The following is a 22,114-nucleotide window of genomic DNA, read 5'->3' on the forward strand; positions in this document are numbered from 1 at the left end:
ATTGTACTACTGGGTATTACCCAGAGAATACAAGAACATGAATTTGAAGGGATACATGCACCCCTATGTTTATAGCAGCATTATTTACAATGCTAAGATAGGGAAGCAGCCCAAGTGTCCATCAACTGATGAATGAATAAAGACGTGATACATACAGACAATGGACTATTACTCAGCCATAAAAAAATGAAAACTGGCCATATGCAACAACATGGATAGAACTAGACAGTACAAAGCTAAGTGAAATTAAGTCAGAGAAAGACTAATTTGATTTCACTCTTATGTGGAATCTAAGAAACAAAACAAAACAAATAAGCAAAGGCAAAAAAAAAAAAAGGAGACATAAACTAAGAAACACTTTTTTTAAAGATTTTATTTATTTATTTGACAAAGAGAGCGAGCGAGTAAGCACAAGCAGGGGGAGAGGGAGCGGGAGAAGCAGGCTCCCCACCGAGAAGGGAGCCCAATGCGGGGCTCAATCCCAGGACCCTGGGATCATGACCTGAGTAGAAGGCAGATGCTTAACTGACTGAGCCACCCAGGCACCCCAAGAAACAGACACTTAACTACTGAAAACAAACTGATGGTTACCAGAGGGGAAGTGGGTGGGAGGATAGGTGAAATAGATAATGGTAGGATTAAGGAATACCTTTGTCATGATGACCACCAAATGATTAAAATAAAAACTTCTTAAAATAAATAAGTAAATAAACAATCAATCAATTAAAAAAAATCTATACCAGTATTTAGAGATGAGTTTTAAGAGCCAAATCAGTTAACTTTCAAATAATTTTTTAAAAAATTCTTCTATTTGAAACCTAGATAATAGCCATTTTCAAGAATACTCTTACTTATTTAGACTAGGAACACTTTAAGAGCAAGGACATCACTGTAGTTCTTCTTGTACCTGTAGCCCCAGCACAGTATACCCCGTATATCCCTCGCACACAGGAAATACTTACTAAATGTTTAGGAAATAGACATTTTTATTTATAGTCTTTATGGCCTTTCTTATAAACCACAAGAATTTAGCAAACTACTCATCTGCAAATATATCAACATGTTATGCATCAATTCCAAATTTTGTGCAATGTCAAGAACACCCTGCAAATTATAAAAATTCCCTGGAAAGATGTGTCAATTAAAAAAAAATCTCCTTAAGAATACAGAAATGTGTAAGGTCGGGTCATTGTTCAACAACTGAAGATCTACATCAGTAACTTAGTATGATGGTATGAATTTGTTTACTCTCAAATCCAAGCTCTTTGGGCAATTCTAAGACTAACCATCCAATACAGAACTAAGATATTAATCATAACATTATATAGTGTCTAATAATTTTTTCAAGAAATATATACAACATTCAAATTTATATAAAAATAAAGGGCTTTGGGGTGCTACCACAATAAAAGGTGATCTTCTTATACAAGAAATCAAATTACCTTCAATGGATCAAGTTCGTTCTCATAGGATTTGACAATTTCCTTTGATGATGTTAACTGGGCTTCCTTATTAGTAATCTGGTCACGTATCTCACAAGCTTTTTCCTTATTTTGCTTCAAATATTTTAGTTCCGTTTGACATTCTTTTACTTTCTGACCTTGTGTCTGACGTACCTGCCGAAGTGTTTCCAAGGCTTTAATGTACCTTTGGAGATATTAAGTAAAAATCAAACTTATGTCCAAGGGAATTACAGTAGATTCAAACAATGGAATATTACATAGTTGTTAAGATGATATTTACAAAGAGTTATTAGTAACTTAGAAAATGCTTATGATATAATGGTAAATGAAGAAGTTACATATAAATTATCAACCAGGTCAATAAAGATGTATAGAATGAAAACAGAAAGGAAATACACCCAGTGGTTGCTACTGGATGACAGGTAATAACTGATGACTTTTTACTTTCAACATATTTTTTTCTTTTAAAAAAGAAGCATCCAAATCGCAACCATGGCTCAATAACTGAAAGGATTACAAAGTCTCACTAAAGGTTACAGACCTTGTTGCTGAAAAAATCTCATCAAATTTTTGCTTCAGAGCCTTTCCTTCACTTAAAGGCCAATTCGACTCTTCTTGGTGACAAAAAATGACATTATTCAGCACAGACTTGGAAACCCCAAGAGAACTTATCATCTCTCGGTCAATTTCTGCACACTTAGAGCTGAGACTGACCTTCTCACCATGCCTAGAGAAAACAAAAACAGAATTTACGTAAAAACAAAAAACAATAAAAAAACCATCCATTGGTACCTACTCTAATTGCTTAATCATGCCTTTATGCTGTACTTGTTAAAAAAAAAAAAAGGAGAAGGAGGAGGAAGGAGGAGGAGGAGGAAGGAGAAGGGAGAGGAGGAGGAGGAAGGAGTAGGAGGAAGGAGTAGGAGGAGGGAGGAGGAGGAGGAGGAGGAGGAGGAGGAAGGAGGAGGAAGAAGGAGGAGGAGGAGGAAGAAGGAGGAGGAGGAGGAGGAAGAAGAAGAAGAAGGAGGAGGAGGAGAAGAAGGAGGAGGAGGAGGAGGAGGAGGAGGAGGAGGAGGAGAGGAAGAAGAAGAAGAAGAAAAAAAAGAAGTCCCCTCATCCATCCCATTACAATAGATTCCTCATGGTAAAAAGTTTAACTCTTAAATGATTCAGCAGTTCAATGATGAAAAAGTATACAAAACAGGTCAGGACAGGAAATAATGGCAGAATCAATTTTTTTACATGTTTGACTTCTAAATACAGTAATTTAAAATACTTATAGAAAATAAACAGAGGAAACTATCTTCCATTCCCAGAATTTAAAAATAAGAAAAATAAGAGACTTAGAAGAATAAAAGAGGATGATCCACAGGAGGCCGGCAACAGTGCCTTAAACAAAGACATCTAGAGACCGTACTGTTTAGACAGGGACTGCTCAGTGACAGAGCCACCGTAAAAAGAGAACAAAAGGCAAACTTTAGTGATGCTCATCTAAGCAAATCCAAGGAGGACTCTGAGTCAGTAGACCCCAACTTCTAAGGTCACACTGACAAAGCGATCTAACAGAGAGAAGTGTCTTAGGATCTTTTAAAAGCCAAGTTCCCCCCAAAAAATAAAAATAAAAAATAAAGAAAAGATGAGTTCCCTACATCATTATACCTAGGGCCAGGAGCATCCCTGCCCTTGGATTCCAAGCGATCCCTCAGTATCTTTCATAAGAAGGACAAATTCAACATTTTCTTTCCTATCTTCTGTGCAGTATCTGTTAATAACTAGATTAGGTAGGCAAAGCATTGTCTGTCTTTACTGTCATTTATATAGTCCAATGTATGTTTTTTGAAAATACTACACCGAACACACTGAGAACATTTTGTAGGGGGACAGAATGGACACAGACCAGGAGGTTATCACATTAGACCAGGGAAAGATGGTAGCTTGAACTAGAATGGTCAATGCACAGATAGACTCAACAGACATTTCAGTTAAATCCACAGGACCTGGTAATGAAATGAGTATAGAGGGCAAGGAGGTGTCAAGATAGAGGTTATTGTGTCACTGGATGGACGGGAGTGCCATTCACTGCGATGAGGAGCACTGCAAGAGTATCAGGTTGTGGGAAGTTTTTCAGGAGTCAAGGGGAAAGACTCATGAGGTTGGTTTTTGAACATGTTGAATCTGAGGTGTCTTCGAAAGAGCTGGAAGAACATGAGAAAGGCAGTTGTGTACGTGGGTCTAGAAACAAAGGTCTGGAGACCTAAATCTCTGAGTCACCTTTGAATACACAGTAATTTGAGTAATGGATATGGATGAGATTAACTAGGAAGAGAATATAGAGCAAAAATAGGAGAGGATCTAGGAGCCTGTCGAACTCCTACCTTTACTGGCTGGGTAGGATATGGCTGTGAAGAAGAGAAAGAACAGTGTCATGTTACGGAAGTCTACTGAAGATTTTCATGAAGTTATTAACAGCTACCATTTACTGAATTACAGTGCACAGAACAATGGCCCTTCAAAGATACTTCTAATCCCTGGAATTTGTGAATCTGTTGGGTTACACAGCAGAAAAATGATTATAGATGGAGTTAAGGTTGCTTATCATCTGGATCCTAAATAGAGGGATTACCCTGGATTATTTTGGTGGGCTAACACAATCACAAGGGTCCTTAGGCGGGGAAAGGGAGGCAGAAGAGGAGGTCAGAGTGATGTACTGTGGGAAAGACTCTGCCCACTACTGCTGCCTTTGAAGATGAAGGAGGGCCATGAGCCAAGGAATGTGGGTGGGGTATAAAAGACAGAATGGGCACGGAAACAGATCTTCCCCAGAGCCTCCAGAAAGGAACACAGCCCTGCCAACATCTTGATTTTAAGCCAGTGACACCCGATTCAGACCCATAAACTACAGAACTATAAGATAATAAATGTGTACTGTTTTAAACCACTAAGTTTGTGGTTTGTTTTGCAGTCATAGAAAACTAATACGTAAGCTCTTACTACCTGTTCAGCATTTTATATGCATTAGCTCAATCCTTAAAACATCTAAGATATATAGATATATATATAGTAATAAATACTGAATCCCTATTTTACAAATGAAAAAAAACCACACAGGCTTGCTATGAGATCTATTTTGTAAAGCAAAAGCATTATCCTAATTAACACAGAGGGTACCTGTGACCTTAGCTGGAGCCCTTTCAGTAGAGGAATGGGGATGGAGGAGGAGTGAGGAGGAAGAATAGTAAAGGAGATAGTATCAACAACTCTTCTTGAGAAGACTGGCTGGAAAGGGGAAGATGGAGACAGACAGTAACTGGCATGGACTGAAACCCAAGGGGTGCGGGAGAGACCGGAGTGTGTTTAAATTCCAAGGAAACAAACCTGCTTGAGGAGCCAGTAGCTAATATACTGCCTCTAGCACATAGTAGGTGCTAAACGTTATTAATTAAAGGAATTATTTCTTCATTAGTCGAACAAATAAATAAGCAAGTAAAAGGGAGGGGTAAGGGGACAGTTAAGTAATGTGCTCAACAAGGATAAAACCTTGAAGCCAGGACAGGCTAATTCCAAAATCCATACCCATTACAAGATGATACCTGCCTCTAATAAAGGTAACAGGGACAAATTATCTCTTTCCTATTTGTATGCTTCTCATCTCACCCACTCCTACACATGACACTAGCATTTTTCATCCATTCAATCTATATTTGAGTGATTGTGTATCTTCAATTGAGCAATAAATTACTCAAAGGAATGTAGCATTATCACTAAACCTTCAATGGGATTATTCTGTTTAAGTGATAAATAGATCAAACAACAAATGTTCATAGTGGATGAAGATATACACGTGTAGGGGCAGGGAGTACACGGGAACTCTACTTTCTGCTCAGTTTTGCTGAGAACCTAAATCTGCTCTAAAAAAATAAAGTCTGTTTAAAAAAATTAATGTCCCCCTAAAATAATGGGAAAAAACCCATTAGGTTCTTATGAACCTAAATGACTGAAAATGAATAGATATTCAAATATAAAATAAACACCTACTTTGTTCTAGTAATGACTCCTTCCAGGGTTTTAAATTCTGTCTTTTTGCTTTTCTGAGTACACACCATAGATCTCTGTACAGCTGTAAGTTCTCCATTGACATCACGAAACTGCAGGCGGATCTGGGCTCTAACATCTGTTTCTTGAGCAACCTTTGAAGGTGAATGGAGAAAATTATGCCACCTAAGTACCAGAGCATTAGTTCTAAAAGAAAAGACAAGCAATCTTACCAAAAATGAGAACAAAAAAGAAAAACTTAAAACATCCAAAATGAGTGACATTTTTACTTGCTATTCAATATATCGGAGGAAAAGAATACTCTTTAATTGACTTACTAAAATTATTTTCTACCCGTTATTCAGTATCATTAGGAGATCAGGTATGTAGATTTTTCAAATAAATAAATTTTACCTTCTTAAGTATCAAAAGTGTTTTCCAAAAGATTTTTTAAAACATACACATGCCCACAGAAAAGGAAAAATGCAGTATACAAAACTTTTCTCCCCGAACCACTTGAGATTAAGCTGCTGATTTGATGCCCCATCAAGATTTCCTACAAAACAGGGACACTGCCAAACGCAAAAATCAGGAAATTTAGAATCATGGTCCCCAGATTCAAGTTTTGCCAATTGTTCCAATATGTCCTTTACAACAAACGGATCTAGGTCAGAATTATATATTGCATTACACACTGTATATTGTTGTCATGCCTCTAGTTTCTTTCAGTCTGGGACTGTTCCTCAGATTTTCCTTGACTTTAATGATGGATAACTCTGAAAATTAGAAAACATTATTTTACAGACTATCTCCCAAAATTTGGGTTTGTCTAGTATTTCCTCATGAATCAGAATCAGATTATGCACCTTTGGCAGGAATATTACAGAAGTGATGTGTATTCCTTTCTTTGCATCTTGTCAAATGGGACATGATTTCAATTTATCCTCCTTCTGGGATAATGGTGGTATCTGCCACACTTCTCTACCATAAAGTTATTTCTTATACTTTGCTATTAATATATATTTGGGGGAGAGATACATCGAGACCATGTTAATATCTCATACTTCATCAAACCTTCTTCCACTAGTTTTAGTATCTATTAATGTTTCTTACCTGAATGAACCATCTCTATGATAGCTAACAAATAGTAATTTTCTAGTTCCATTGTTTTTCCTTCATTTATTTGTTAAGATTCTATTATAAGGAAGGGCTTTGTTTTTCCCCCATTATTTATTTTCATTTAAAAAATATCATTATAGACTCCTACATTCCTCACTTGAACTCCCAATTCCCAATCAGGAGGCTACAGTTAGCTTCTGTGAATGCCTTCCTCCCTCAGCTTCACCAACTGGCTTTTGTACTGAATTAACTAGGGATGAAGGAAGGTGCTGATTTTTTACCATGAATATTGAATTTATTTTGTTTTTAAAGATATGTTTTAGAGAGCAAGCACAGGCACAAGTGGGCAGAGGAGCAGAGGGAGAGAATCTTCAAGCAGACTCCCCACTGAATGGGGAGCCCACCGTGCGGCTAGATCTCATGACTCGTGACATCATGACCTGAGCAGAAACCGAGTCAAATGCTCAATGGACTGAGCCACCCAGGCACCTCACGAATTTAAATGTTTTTGCATTTACTGATGCTCATATGATTTTTCTCCTTTATTCTGTTAATGTGGCAAATTATACTGATTGGTTTTCAAATGTTAAACAATCCTTGCATTCCTGAGATAAACCCAACTTATTTTACTCATGGTGTATTATCTCTATCGGCATATTAATGAATTTGGTTGGTTACCATTTTCCTACAGATTTTTGCATTTTTGTTCATCAGACGTATCAACCTGTAGTTCTCCTGTAACGTCTTTCTCTAGTTTTGGTATCAGGGTAATGTTAGCCTCATAAAATGAGTTGGGACATACCTCCTCTGCCTCTCTTTTCTGCAAGAGTTTGTGTAGAACTGACATTATTTCTTCCTAAAATGTCTGGTAGAATTCAGGGATATCATCAGGACCTAAAGTTCTCATCATGAGGTTTTTAACTGTCAATTTCTTCAACAGGTATATTTTTTCTTGGGTGACCTTTAATGGCTGGTGTCCTCAACAGAATTTGTCAGTTTCATCTAAGTTGAATTTATTGGCATAAAGTTGCTAAGAATATTGTCTTGTTACCTATACAATGCCTGTAGGATATGCAGTGATGTTGCCTCTTTTACTCCGAATATTGATAATTTGTCTTCTTTTTCTTGATCATGTTGCTTAGAGGTTTATTAACTTTATTGACTTTTTTTTTTTTTTAAAGAACTAGCTTCTGGTTTCACTGGTTTTCTCTGTTGTCCTTATATTCTATTTCACTTATTTTTGCTCTTATCGTTATTTAATTTCTCCCCTTTGCCTATTTTGAGTTTAAATAGCTCGTCTTTTTCAAGCTTAAGATAGAAGCTCTCAGGTAATTACTTTTAGATATTTTTTCTAATGCTTGATTCTATAAATTTCTAAGCATTATTTAGCTACATCCCATAAATTCTTCTATTTTTATTTGACGTATTTTCTAATTTCCCTTGTGCTCTCTTAATCCATGGGTTATTTAGAAGTGAGCTACTTAATTTTCAAATATTAGAGATTTTCCAGTTAGTTTTGTTGCGATTTCTAGTTCACTTCTAGTGTAGTCAGAGAACACACTGTATGACTTCAATCCTTTAACTTACTTACACTTATTTATGGTCCAGAATATCTGTGAATGTTCCATGTGTGTTGAAAATAAAGTATAGTCAGTTGTTCATTGGTGGATCCTATAAATGTCAGTTAGGTTAATTGGGTTAACAGTATTAAAATTTTCCATATCCTTACTGATATTTTGCCTCCTTTTCTGGTTTTTCTACCAGGAAGGGTGTTGAGATCTACTATAGCTGTATATTTGTTTATTTCTCCTTTTGTTTCCATAGATTCTTGTATCTTCTATATTGAAGCTTTATACATTTAGAATTGTTGTATCCTCTTGGTGAACTGAACCCATAACTTTACGATCATAAAATTTGTCTTTTTACCCCACTAAAATTACTGATTCTGAACTATATGGTCTAATATAAATACAGCCACTTCAGTTTTGTTGTTTTGGTTCTTTAGATTATTTATTTATTTATTTGAGAGAGAGAGAAAGAGGGAGAGAATGCACAAGCAGGGGGAAGAGCAGAGGCAGAGGGAGAGGCAGACTTCCTGCTGAGCAGGGAGCCTGATGCAGGGCTCGATCATGACCTGAGCCGAAGGCAGATGCTTAACCAACTAAGCCACCCAGGTGCCTCTTGCCACTTCAGTTTTCTTATTAGTTGGCATATTTTAGTTTTTTCCATCTGTTTACTTTTAACCTATCTGTACTGTATTTAAAAACACTATTATTCCTTTTACTTTATTTGGGTCTTTTTTGTTTTAATCTTTCATTTTTCTCATGATGCTTATGTTTTCCTTTACATCTTTCTACACATTTATAAGATTTGTAATGTTTTAAGGCTGTCTGCTAATTCTATTATCTCTTTCATTTTGGATCTGATTCTATGACTGAATTTTCTCCTGGTTATGGGTTCCCTGCTTCTTTGCATGGCTGGACATTTTTTACTGTGAATTTTACATTGTTGAATAAAGAATTTTGTTTTACTCCTTTAATGAGTATTGAACTTTGTGCAAGCATGCAGTTGAGTTTTCAAAGTTTGATCCTTATGAGACTTTGTTTTTAAAGATTGTAAAGGGGGATCTAGAGCAACTTTTACTCTAAGACTAATTTAGTATCATTTCCCCTAACCTTGAGAAACTCCTTTTAACATTTCTTTAACATGGTACAAGCGTGCTGATGAACAAATAACTGTCATTCCTAAAAAAAAAAAAAAAAAAAAAAATCTGAAAATGTACTCCATCACATCTTTATTTTTTGAAGGCTATTTCTGATGGATATAGAATTTTAAACTGAATTTTATTCTCCAGCACCTATCTCCTGGCTTGGATGACTTTTGATGACAAGTCAGTCATCACTGTTTTTCTCCTCTGCATAATGTTTTACTTTTTGCTCAGTCTGCTAAAATTTTCTTTTTATCTTTGGTTTTCAGCAGTTCAAATATAATCCACAACATAAATGTGTTTATGCTATTTGTGATGTGTTGAGTTTCTTGGGTCTCTTTTTGTTTTCTCTGTTAAGATTGTTCTCTACACATATGGCCATCTTTTCCTTTCAATTGTCGAACTTGTGTATCCTTGTCTGCTAATTCCAATATCTGTTACCTCTAGATCTGTTTCTATGCACTTTTTTTCTTCCAGTTATGGATCACATTTGCTTCTTCATATAGCCACTATTTTTTAAAAATTTATATCTTAGACTCTTGGACACTGTAGATGCTACACTGAGAGTCTGGACTGTGTCAACTTCCTTTAAAAAGTGCTGAGTTTTGTTTTAGCAAGCAGTTAATTTATTGGAAACACACCCTGATTCTGTCAAAGCTTATTTTAGATTTGTTAGGATGGCCCTTCTGAGGTCTCAAAACAATGCTAGGGTTCCAGAAGGCCTCCCTACTCTGGCATATCAAAACTCAAATGTCACCTAGCAGTGTGTAACCTCTAGAATGTCCATTCAGCTCACAGTCCCACTCCGCTACCCCAGTAGCTGTTCTCTGCTAGTCCTCACTGAATCTTGTCCTGGACACACGTAGCTTAGTATCTAGCCAAAGATTCAACAGTCCCTTACATTGATTTCTGGTGCCCATCTCTGCAAAGCAACCCCACTCCTGTATCTTTCCCACAATTTTCAGCCACCTCAGTAAACCCACACTTCTACCTCTGTTTCATCTACCTAGCAATACCACTATTCTCTGTTGGGTTCTAATTCCATGTGCAGAAAGCTAGAATGAATGTGTAGTCACATCACATATTTCTCTGTTCTCAAGATCACAGCCCTGCATCATCTGTTGTCCAATACCTAAAAACAGCTGCTTCAATTATTTGTTTCAGTTTTGTAGTTGTTTATCTTGGAAACCAGAGTTTACTAATTACTACTCTATCACCAAAACACAAGTCCTGAAACCTGCATTTTTTTTTAGTCACAGACTGTCTTTTGTTGGCCTTTTAATAACTTTTTGGGATAGATCTAACTTTGATATTAATTCATCAAATCATTCAAAAATGATGAAGCAGAAATTTATTAAGCACTTAGAACTTCCATGTGTTGTTTTGGTTTGGAAACAAAGGAAAGTTTTTCCTTTGAAGTATGGAAGACAGGTTAAATAGAAGAGCAGAAAAGGTGTGTTAAACATCATCTTAAGAGATATACAAGACGCTCTGGGAACACAAAGTAGGGGCATCTACTCTACCTAGGAGAGTTCTGGGAAGGTTTTCTAGAGGAAGTGAATGTTTAAACTGAGAACTGCCAGATGGGCAGGAGTTAGCCAGATGAAAAGACCTGAGTCACTGAATAAAAGTAATTTCAGAAAGTATGGTGCAGAAAGTAAGGGAAAGGGGAGTAAAGACAGGAAACGGCTCCAAAATTAAGAGCCTTCTGAAAGGGCTTTGGAGCTAAGGTAATGGAAAGTCACTGAGGGGATTAATCCAGGGTAAATGCATGTAGTAGATATGCATTTTAGATGAATCACTTTGCCTTCACGATAAACAAACTGCACTGAGGCAAGACAGGAGGTAGGGAGTAATCCAGGAGAAACAGGAAGACAGCCTGCATAACAGCTTCAGAACTGAGGAGGGAGTTGTCGCTGGACTGGCTGCTCACAAGATGCAGGATTTAAAATTAATATATAGAAATCCGCTGCATTTCTATACATTAACAAAGTAGAAAAAAGAAAAATTGAGAAAACAATCCCATTTACAATTGCACCAAAAGGAATAAAATGCCCAAGAATAAACTTAACCAAGGAGGAGAAAGACCTATACTCTAAAAACTGGAAGACGATGATGAAAGAAATTGAAGATGATACAAACAGAAAGATATGCCATGCTCATGGATTGGAAGAATACTGTTAAAATGTCCATACTACCCAAAGCAATGCAAAGATTCAACGCAATCCCTATTAAAATACCAACAGCATTTTTCACAGAACTAGAACACGTAGTCCTAAAATCTGTATGGAATCACACACAGAAGACCCTGAAAAGCCAAAGCAATCTCGGAAAGAACAACAAAGCTGGAGGTATCACAACCCCAAATTTCAAGAAATACTACAAAGTTGTAGTAATCAAACAGGATGGTACCGATACAAAGATAGACACACAGATCAAAAGAACAGAATAGAAAGCCCAGAAATAAACCAATGCTTATATGGTCAATTAATCCACAACAAAGGAGACAAGAATATACAATAGAGAAAAAACAGTTTCATCAATAAATGGTGCTAGGAAAACTGGACAGTTACATATGAAGCAATGAAACTGGACCACTTACTTTAACCATACACAAAAATGAACTCAAAATGGATTAAAGTCCTAAATGTGAGACGTGAAACCATAAAACTCCCTAAAAGAAAACACAGTAATCTGGAGGACATCACCCCAGCAATATATTTATGAATATGTCTCTCCTCAGGTAAAAGAAAGAAAAGCAAAAATAAACTAATGGGATTATACCAAAATAAAAAGCTTTTGTACAGGCAAGTAAACTATCAAAAAAAACAAAAAGGCAACCTAATGAATGGAAGACAGTATTTACAAATGATATATCTGATAAGAGGTTAGTATCCAAAAAAAAACCAAAAACCAAAAACCAAAACAAAACAAACAAAAAAAACCAAAAAACACCTCATTCAACTCAACACCAAAAAACCAAATAATTGGATTAAAAATACCAGAGGAGCGGAATAGACAGATATTTTCCCAAAGACACACAGATGGCCAAAAGACACATGAAAAAATGCTCGACATTACATCATCTGGGAAATGCAAATTAAAACCACAGAGACATTACTTCACTCCAGTCCGAATGGCTAATATCAAAAACGCAAGAAATAGTTAAGTGTTGGTGAGGATATGGAGAAAAGCGAACCCTCATGCACTGCTGGTAGAAATGTAACTTGGCGCAACCATTGTGGAAAACAGTATGGAGGTTCCTTAAATACTAAAAACAGAAATATTACACATGAAATAAGTCAGAGAAAGACAAATACTGTACGATTTCACGTATACATGGAATCTAAAAAGCCAGTTAAAAAAAAGAACAAACAGAAGAAGACTCACAAGTATAGACAACTGGTGGTTGCCGGAGGGCAGGGGAGTAGGGGAAGGGGTGACATAGATCAAGAGGATTAAGAGGTACGAGCTTCCAAAATAAGTAAGTCACAGAGATGAAAAGTACAGCATAGAGAATAGCTCAAAAATACTGCAATAACAGGGACACCTGGGAGGCTCAGCCAGTTAAGCGTCTGCCTTCGGCTCAGGTCATGATCCCAGGGTCCTGGGATCAAGTCCCTCATCGGGCTCCCTGCTCAGCCGGAAGCCTGCTTCTCCCTCTGCCTGACGCTCCCCGTTTGTGCGTGCTCTCTGACAAATAAATAAAATCTTAAAAAAAAATAATTCTGCAGTAACATTTTAGCATGACGACAGATGTTAACTAAAGTTATAGTGGTAAGCACTGTGCAATGTACAGAACTACTGAATTACTATGTTGTGCATCTGAAACTAATGTAACACTAAACAACTAAAACTGTAGAACTGAAACAAAAAAACAAAAAAAGGAGCTGCCTCTTAGGATATAGATGTCTCACTGAGGAAATGGCAAGATATTGATATTCACCTATGAAAGGAAAATAGTTGCTGAGGTTTTAATCCACTGTAGTTAAAGGAATTATGCATCTATGTCCTAGAAAATGAGTTAATTTGTTTAAACATTCCCTACCAGCAAGTCAAATAAACATTCATTCTCCATGGCATCTACCTTTCTAGGACTTACCTACCAGGCAGGTATCAAATTACTAAGTAGAATTTAACCAAAGGGTATCTTGTAGCATTGCAATCACGATATTGTTGGTGAGCATACTGAGGAAGAGTCTCTTCAAAAGGAGTAATTTAGGGGACACCTGGGTGGCTCAATCCATTAAAACATCTGCCTTCAGCTCAGGTCAGGATCCCAGGGTCCTGGGATCGAGTCCTGCTTCGGGCTCCCTGCTCAGTGGGGAGCCTGCTTCTCCCCTGGCTTGTGCTCATGCTCTCTCTCTCTCTCTCTCTCCCTCTCCCACTCTCCCCCTCTCTGAAAAATAAATAAAATCTTGGGGGAAAAAAAAGGACTAATTTAGATTTTTTTAAGACAACAAAATAAATACTACACTTTAGAACAAAAGAATAAAAGAATAAAGAATAAAACAATAAAATAATTTCTAGCCAAAGAATAAAACAATAAAATAATTTAAGCCCTTCCCTTTCCACACAATCTAGTTGGAAAACCATCAGATAGGGTAGAGGAAGGTATGTATTCATGCCGGCTGAAGGTGGGGGGGCATGGCAACTCAGCCTAGAGCAGGATAACTGCGTAGGCTGAGAAAGGTGTCCACGTGAGCAGACAGCTTGCCACAGGGTTTCAATAGTCCAAGGGTGTCCAAGTTCAAACAGGATGAAAAGGGCATCTGTAAGTAGGGAAGAGCCAGCTCAAGGGGAAGAGGGTGTCCACACTGGGGGAAAACATAATGCGGGAATTTCAGAGGCTGACAATGTTAAGGAGGGAATCCACAAGAAGTAAAGTTTGCTGGGGTAATTGAGATTCCAGATGAAAGAGGCCATCCCTACAAGAGTCCACCTAGTAAACATTATCAGAGACTGAGAAGGGTGAGTAAGATACCCATTGAGGGTAGTGGGGAGGTGGTCTACCATGGGAAGTCAAAGCAGGATGGGAAACCATCCATGGGAGGGGACCAGCATGAGGAGTCAGAGCCCAAGCAGGGTGAAGAGGGCTTTCACATGGGGAAGGATCAGTCAAGCATGGGGTTTTGGGAGCCCTAATATAGTGATGGGAGATTCATTACAAACACAGGGATTGATCAAATAAGTAAATGCATTAAGAATATAATCAATTACTTGCTTCTCACTGTCTTCACTCTATTTACCAGGCAATGGATTAAATTCTACCTTCCAATTTACTCAGCCCTTGATGAAATCCAACTTTCCAACTTGCTCAGTGCTCACCATTGAGCCGCTGAACTAGACAGAAGAATCACAACCATGATGACTGGTCTTCTTACAAACTTTCACCCACAAACCTCAAGTGACCCAATGACACCATAATGTAACCCTCTAACACTTCTAATCAACTTACCTCTGAGCTAAAAACTACTTCACACATTTTCAAGCCTCTATAAACTCCTTCTCCCACACTCAGCCAACGATTTCACTTTTTTCCACTGAGAATATAGAAACAATCTAAAGACAACTGATTTATTCTCTCACCTCTAAATTTAATAATTATAAGCTGTGCCTGCCATCCTCTTACAAAAAACAGGGTATACTCCTATTAACTCCTTCAGTCAAGCAATGGATCCTATCTCTTCTTGCCTACTCCAGGATTTAACTCGGCAATTATCCCTTCTCCTGCATCAATTTTTTTCCTCTGTCCAGTGTCATTTCTATTAGTCTACAAATGCTCTATTCCATATAGATGCTTTATCCCATATTTATCCCACATGAGTTAAATCCTATAGTGCTTAAAAACACAAATATGGGAGCAATGTGTGATAAACAGCTGCAGAAATAAGCAACTGGTTAATTTACAGTATCAACCAGAAGCCAATCAAAACTGATGAGATGCAGACAGCAGCACTGAGATTTTGAGGGCTCAGGTCAACTGAAGAGATGTGAACGAGGTCAGAGAATTAATGGGAAGGACTGAGAAAGGGGGAAGGTAGGCAAATGGAACAATATGGAAATCAAAGTTCCTAAGAAGAGAGAAATAACTGAACACAGGTAAGAAAGACTGGTGAGGAGGAGCAGCCAAAAAACAGGTGTTAAGACAAGGTAAACAGTATTAGGTGCAGGGACAAAATAAAGCAAAGACAAGACAAGAGAAGCTGAATATGTAAGATGAACTGAAATGATGAGAAGAACAGAGCAGGGATGGGAAAATCGAGGGCATGTGGGCAACTCAGGTGAGGAGAATAACTCAAGAGAGAAGAGCTGATGAACAAAACTGTGGGTGGGAGTTCAGAACTGGGAAATGAGAACACCTGAAAGCGGGTAGTTAAGTGAGGAAAACTTAACGACCAAGGCCAGAAGAACCAGAGGACATGAGCACATAGCTGAGAAAAACATCTCTAGAAAGAAGCATTTGGAAAGGGGAATGGGTGACTGAGACTGTCAGAGATGCTAGAGCATCAATCAACATAGAAACATCCAGAAGAACAAAAATAAGACACAACAAAATCAGAATAATAGTCAACAAAACTCTCCTTGATCCCACAAACTTTTCAGCTACCTTCTTCTTTCCACTCAAAGCAAACTCACAAAAAACTGTTTCCCTTTCTTAACTCCCGTTTTCCCACATTACTGAAACTGGTTGTCAAGATGGCCAACGGCCTCCACATAGCCCGACATTCCTTACTTGAGCTATCAACATATTTGACCCAGCCAACACCTCCTTCGTGTTAACACTTCCTCTTCTTTTCTTCCAAGACCCCACTCTCTCAGTTTTCCCTACTTTACCCCTTATTCTTTTAGCATCTTTTGCAGGTGCCTCCTCCTTGTCCCAATTTCTACCTGCTAATGTGGCTCTAGGTTAAGATTTTCAATCTCGGGACACCTGGGTGGCTCAGTCAGTTAAGCATCTGCCTTCGGCTCAGGTCATGATCCTGGGGTCCTGGGGTCCTGGGATCGAGTTCCGCATCAGGATCCCTGCTCAGCGGGGAGCCTGCTTCTCCCTCTGCCTGCCACATCCCATGCTTGTGCTCTCTCGCTCTCTCAAATAAATAAATAAAATCTTAAAAAAAAAAATCTTACATCTCTTCTCTATATTCGCATCTCATGTGATCCCATCAGGCTTTAAAACAAATTACAGATAACTAACTATATACATCAATGATTCCTAATTTTCTTTCTCTAGCTCGAAACTCTCCCCTGGACATACTATTTGCCTACTGGACATTTTGGTTATCTCACACCCCAAATTTACATGTTTAAACCAGAGCCACCCAAATTTCCTTTTCCAGAGTTTCCTCATTACGATAAACGGTGATACTACCTTATCTGGTTTTTCAAGTCAAAAAACTTGAGAGTTCTGTTTGATGCTTCTACTTCTCTCATACACCATTATCCAAATCATCAACTCATCTGTTGGTACTACCTTTAAAATGCATCCCAAATCCAAGCAGTTCTCAGCATTTCTACCATTACCACCTTAATCAAAACACCAATATATCTCACCCGGGTTATCATGAAATCACCTTTATTAGTCTCCACCCTTCTACCCTTACCACCTATAGTCTTCTCTCAGCTGCCAGACTGATTGCTTTAAAATACCATGCCCTTCTGCATTCTTTCTTTCAAAAGATTCCTATTTAAATGAGAACAGAACCCAAGGGCTTGCAGAACCTGGTCCTATCTCTCTGATTTAATTTTCTACCAGTCATCTCCTTGCCACTTTGCTGCTCCTTGTGATTTCTTCAACACATCAAACATGCGCCTACTTCAGGGACTTTGTACTTAGTACTAACACTAACTGGAATGTTACTCCCACAGACTGTGAACAACTCTTCTCTCTAGAATGAATGTTTAAAAGGTAACTCCGGTTGCCGTGTGGAAGACAGAACTTCAAGAATGAGGGCAGGAAAACCAGTCTGGAGACTATCAGAATAACTTAAAGGGAAGAGGAAGGTGGCTTAGACTGGGAGAGGAGCAGCAAAGATGGAATAAAGGGACAAATTCTAGACATATTTTAATGCAATGGATGAGCCTTACCCTGGGAGAACCACCTTCATGAAACTCTCCCCTATTTGCCTACTGGACATTTTGGATGTCCACCCCCCCCCAGACTCAGACGATTTATTTTACTGAACTTAGATTCAAGTTCAACTAAGCATTCTAACAGGTAACAAAACTGTGGATGGTGATATCATTTATTAAACCAGAGAGTATGGAGGTAGTACCAGATTGAGAATGTAAGAGGAACAGGGGAACAGGGAACCACGAGTTCCATTTTGAACATGTGAAAGAGATGTGCATTAAATATCCAAACAAAACAGCTAGACAGATACAGCTAGAGTTGAGGAAAAAAGGTTGGGTTAAATATATAAATCAAGAATAATATGCATATAAGCAGCACTTAAAGCCATGAGAATGAATGAGATCACCCAAGAAGAGTAAGGCAAAAACAGACTAAGGAGACTAAAATATGGCCAATGAAAAAGGAGGTATGAGATAATGATGCTATGGAAGCCAAGAGCAATGTCTTTTTAAAAAGAGAATAAGGAGCTACATCAAATCTTCTGAGAAATTACTGAGAATTAGAAAATGACCACTTTATCTGACACCATGAAGACTACTGACAGTCTTATAACAGCTATTTTAGTACGGGGGAAAAATCCAAACAGAGCAGGTTGGGGACAAAATGGGAAGCAATGAAGTGAAGACGATGAGTACATACAACTCTTGTGAACTGAGCTATAAGCCTGAACAGAGGTAGTAGCCAGAGGGTGATCTGGAGTAAAGGGAGAGTTTTTTGTCTGTAAACTACAGCTATCTGAACATGCTGATATGAATGATCCTATAAAGAGGGAGAAAGTGCTATACTGAAGCAAGAAGGTAACTGAAAAGCAAAACGCTTGCACTGACAAAAGGGATTGACTGGTTCCAGCCTCCAAGAAGAGCTGGTTGCCTTTGGATAAAACAGTAAACAATTTACCCTTACTACAAGAGAAAAGAGTACCGGTACAAATGAAGGGTAGTTGGGAAGATTTGAAGACTGGAAAATGAGGTACTTTTTACCTGATTCCTAATTTTTCAATAAATTACAAGGCAAGATCATCAACTGAGGAGAGTAGATTGCTGGTTTAAGGAAAGAGAAGGCGTGAAATAGTCATTGCAGAGAGGGCTCAGTCAATGTACTAGATGATTTTACCATCTCTAAGAGAAAAGTTTATAAATACTTTCACAATTACTAAGTTTATATTCTACAGTTTCTTCAGTTGACCCCCTATTGATGGTTCCAAGTGGCAACACTTTAAATGACCATCAGCAGGGGTCAACTGAATAAACTATAGAATATAAACGTGGTGGATTAGTAATTTGAGTAATTAATACCGATAAAATAAAACTGTGCATGTATCTATTAATGTATGTGTAGCATGTCACTAAAAAATTTGATTCACGCAATAGTATAAAATGCTATGGGTGTTTTGAAATATTTACGTTTTAGTGTATTTATATCCACACACAAATATGTTTTTATAAACACAGAAAAAAGCCCAGGAGAAATATATAACGAAATACTAAGAAGGACTGGCAAGTAACTGAGAGAGGCACATGAACCCACTCTATATATATAACCAGAAAAAGCTGTAAGTCAAAACACATAGAAAAGAAACTTCTATGTCCTTTATACTCGGTAATGGTATAAACACTGTAATTCAAAGATTCATACACAAAGACTTAAATTATGGCACATTTTAATGAAAATTAAAAGCAATCTAAATACAAGAAAATTATGCAACTATTAAAAATGTTCATAATAGGTTACACGTTTTAAGTAGGAAATATTTCAGACATACAAAAAGTATAAAGAATAAAAGCAGCATCCATAGGCCAAACCCCTAGATTAAGAATTTAATTTATTCTTTAATGACACGGGACCTTATGATAATGTTAAGTGGGAAAAATCATCAGAATACAAAATTAGGGTATGACTTCAGCTATGTAAGACTGTATGTACAGGAGAATAAAATACATGAAAATGTCAACAGTGGTTGTCACAGGGTGATAAGACTGTGTGGACTTTCCTATCTCTTTATACTTTTAGATTGCCAAGTTTTCTACAATAAGCCTTATTACTTTTATAATTATAAAAATTTTACTTTGAAAATACTTAAGTTCAGGATGCCTGGGTGGCTCAGTTGGTTAAGCATCTGCCTCTGGCTCAGGTAATGATCTCCAGGCCCTGGAGCCTGGATCTTGAGCCCTGCATTGGGATTCCTGCTTAGCAAGGGAGTCTGCTTCTCTGCTCTCTCCCTCTGGCCCTCCCCACTGCTCATTCTCTCTCTCTCTCTCAATTAAATAAATAAAATATTAAACAAAACAAAATTTAAGTTCACTAGCACCATTACCTTGGGATCATGAACAAATGTATTTCCTTTGGTTCCAGGAGGAAAATCTCCAGTACAAATATATTTCAGACATTCAATGATGGTCTAAAAAAATAGAAAATTATATTATTTAGTAATAAGGGAACCAGAGAAGTTTTATTGTAAGATGTTAATTTGTTATAAAAATATTACCACAGAAACTATAAAAGATATAAAATAAAATCTGATACTATAAAACCTGTACTATAGATATAATTAGGTGTTAAAGGATAACTGCATGGAAAAACTAGTAATTAAAAAGGTATACTAAAACAAAAAATTATTATTTTAAAAAAATCCTCTATTTCCAATTAAAAGCTTTCAAACTAATTTAATAACAATGGCTAATGTAAAATACGGTTACCATAGTTGAGAACACTGTTTTGTATAAATGAGATCTGCTGAAGGTAAAACTTAAAATATTCTTACCGAAAAAAAAAAAGAGGTGATAGATGTGTTAATTAACTTGAAAGGAGGGATCCTTTCACAATGTAGTCACCAAATCACCCCGATATATCCTTTAAATATCGTACGATTTTATATATGAATCACACCCCGATAAAGCCAAAATTTTTTAAAGTAAAATATTAAAAAATGGCTAATAATTACATAGGACTTCTATGTGCCACGTATTTTACTAACCTTCCACCTTTAGGTACATTAACCACTTAACTTTCACATTAATATTAGGTTGTAAAAAACTCTTCTATCTCCATTTTATGAGAAAACTAAAGCACAATGCATTTGGCTCATCTTGCCCAGTCACATAAGTAATAAAAGGTGAAGCAAATTATATGTATTTGGACAGCTAGTGTTCATAAACACTATGGCAGTCTCCCTTCTAGTAGAACGCTTAATACAATTCTCGGTACACAACAGGCATTCAATAATTTTTTTCACATAAGCAAAAGTAGACAAGCGTGTGGCATTCAATGCTCAACTCGATAACTTTCTGTATCCTTTTGCTTTGTTTGGTCTTCTCCGTTATACAACGCCCTTTTTCTCAAGTCACCCTTAAAGAGCAGACAGTCTCTTGGCTGTTCTCTTCCCGTAACTGCATACCACTTCTGGGTCCAACTCAAATTTCTAAATATTCCCTGGGCCTTAAAAAGTCAAAGTAAGCTGTGCTCCAATTTTCTATTTTGACTAGGTAACAGTCCTAAACTCTTCCCAGAAGGCCCTGTGTTTATCACATTTTATAACTTTTTAAGTAATTCCTATAATGGGACAACTGCCAGGAAGTGAATGCTACGTTTTGGGAGCAAGGAGAGTGTTTAAAAAAAACAAGAGTGCAGATTAAAAGGCTTCGTACAAGAATGTAAGCTTGCTGAATGCGTGCACGGAATTCTCAAGTAAACCTCGTCCACCCAACAAGCCTGGATACCCTGACGAGGCTGGGACTGGTCCCCTCCTAAGGTCGCTGGGGCCTGCAGGCCACACCGCGCCACGCCCATGGGCCGGGGCCCCACCCGGAGCCCACGCACTTCCTGGCGCCCCAAAAGCTGAGCCATAGGAACGCCTCGCCTCTCGTCCTTATTCCGAGCTCCCCAGATATTTCATCCTCCAGATTCGCAAGACGTGGCGGCCCGTAAACTGAAGGGGGCTACTGAGAACTTACCGTCTTCCCCGCCCCATTAGGTCCAACCAAAATTGTAAGGGGGCTGAAAAAAGTGATAATTTGCTTATCTTTGTCCTCTATTCCAAAGCTCCGCACGCCCAAAATGCTCATCTTTTCGATCCGGGACATGTTTGCAAATGTTTCTTTTCTCAACACCAGGGGCCTAGAGCCCCGGCCCACCAAGACTTAGCGGTGACGCCGGAGCAGGGCGAGCGCGGGAGGCTCCGAGTTGGGAGGCTCCAGGTAGGAGCGAAGGCTCTTGGCTGGAACTCTTCCTCCCACACCGGCTTCCTGCCCGCCGTACGAGCGAGAGCGGAGGTGGGGGCCAGGCCCGGGCTGCCGGCGGTAGACACGAAACGCACACCCAAGGACCCCGCAACACCGTACACTCACAGATTCCCGCCGCGGCCGCCCCGCGGGTCACGTGGGTCGCTACGGCCAGCGTGCATTTACGCCGCAGGCCAGGGGCATGCCGGGAAGTCGGAGGCTCGCGGTGCGTGCGCAGCTCTGGCGTCCGGGACCAGGTGAGACCCGGCGAGTCTTTTGCAGGTGGCCGCGCAATGAGCCTCCCTGCTGGGTGCGGGGCATTCTTAAGAGCCCTAACTCAGAGGATGGCAAACACCTGTGGCAAATAGTGGTTGTCAAAGTGTGATCCTGGGATGCCTGGAATGGAAGGGAGTGCGGTGTCGGCTGATGTCAAAACTATTTT

The 22,114-nt window shown here is 38.4% G+C and overlaps 1 protein-coding gene across 3 annotated transcripts in view; it reads right to left on the reverse strand.

Annotated features, from left to right (window-relative positions):
- RAD50 (RAD50 double strand break repair protein) overlaps window positions 1–22,114 on the reverse strand; it is a 127,654-nt gene that overhangs the window by 59,730 nt on the left and 45,810 nt on the right. For 2 of the 3 annotated variants that reach the window (XM_087862289.1, XM_087862290.1), the window contains exons 5-8: window positions 19,770–19,853; window positions 5,499–5,650; window positions 2,005–2,190; window positions 1,443–1,647 (exon numbers count right to left, since the gene is read on the reverse strand). In XM_087862289.1, coding sequence (XP_087718415.1) covers window positions 1,443–1,647; window positions 2,005–2,190; window positions 5,499–5,650; window positions 19,770–19,853 — 627 coding nt within the window. Of the gene's footprint in view, window positions 1–1,442; window positions 1,648–2,004; window positions 2,191–5,498; window positions 5,651–19,769; window positions 19,854–21,405; window positions 21,834–22,114 lie in introns of those variants that run through there. The other variant, XM_045794733.2, reaches the window with a different exon arrangement.

The sequence above is a fragment of the Ursus americanus genome, chromosome 5 (genome assembly GCF_024610735.1).
Source record: "Ursus americanus isolate L20-20 chromosome 5, mUrsAme1.1.p, whole genome shotgun sequence".
Lineage (NCBI taxonomy): Eukaryota > Metazoa > Chordata > Mammalia > Carnivora > Ursidae > Ursus > Ursus americanus.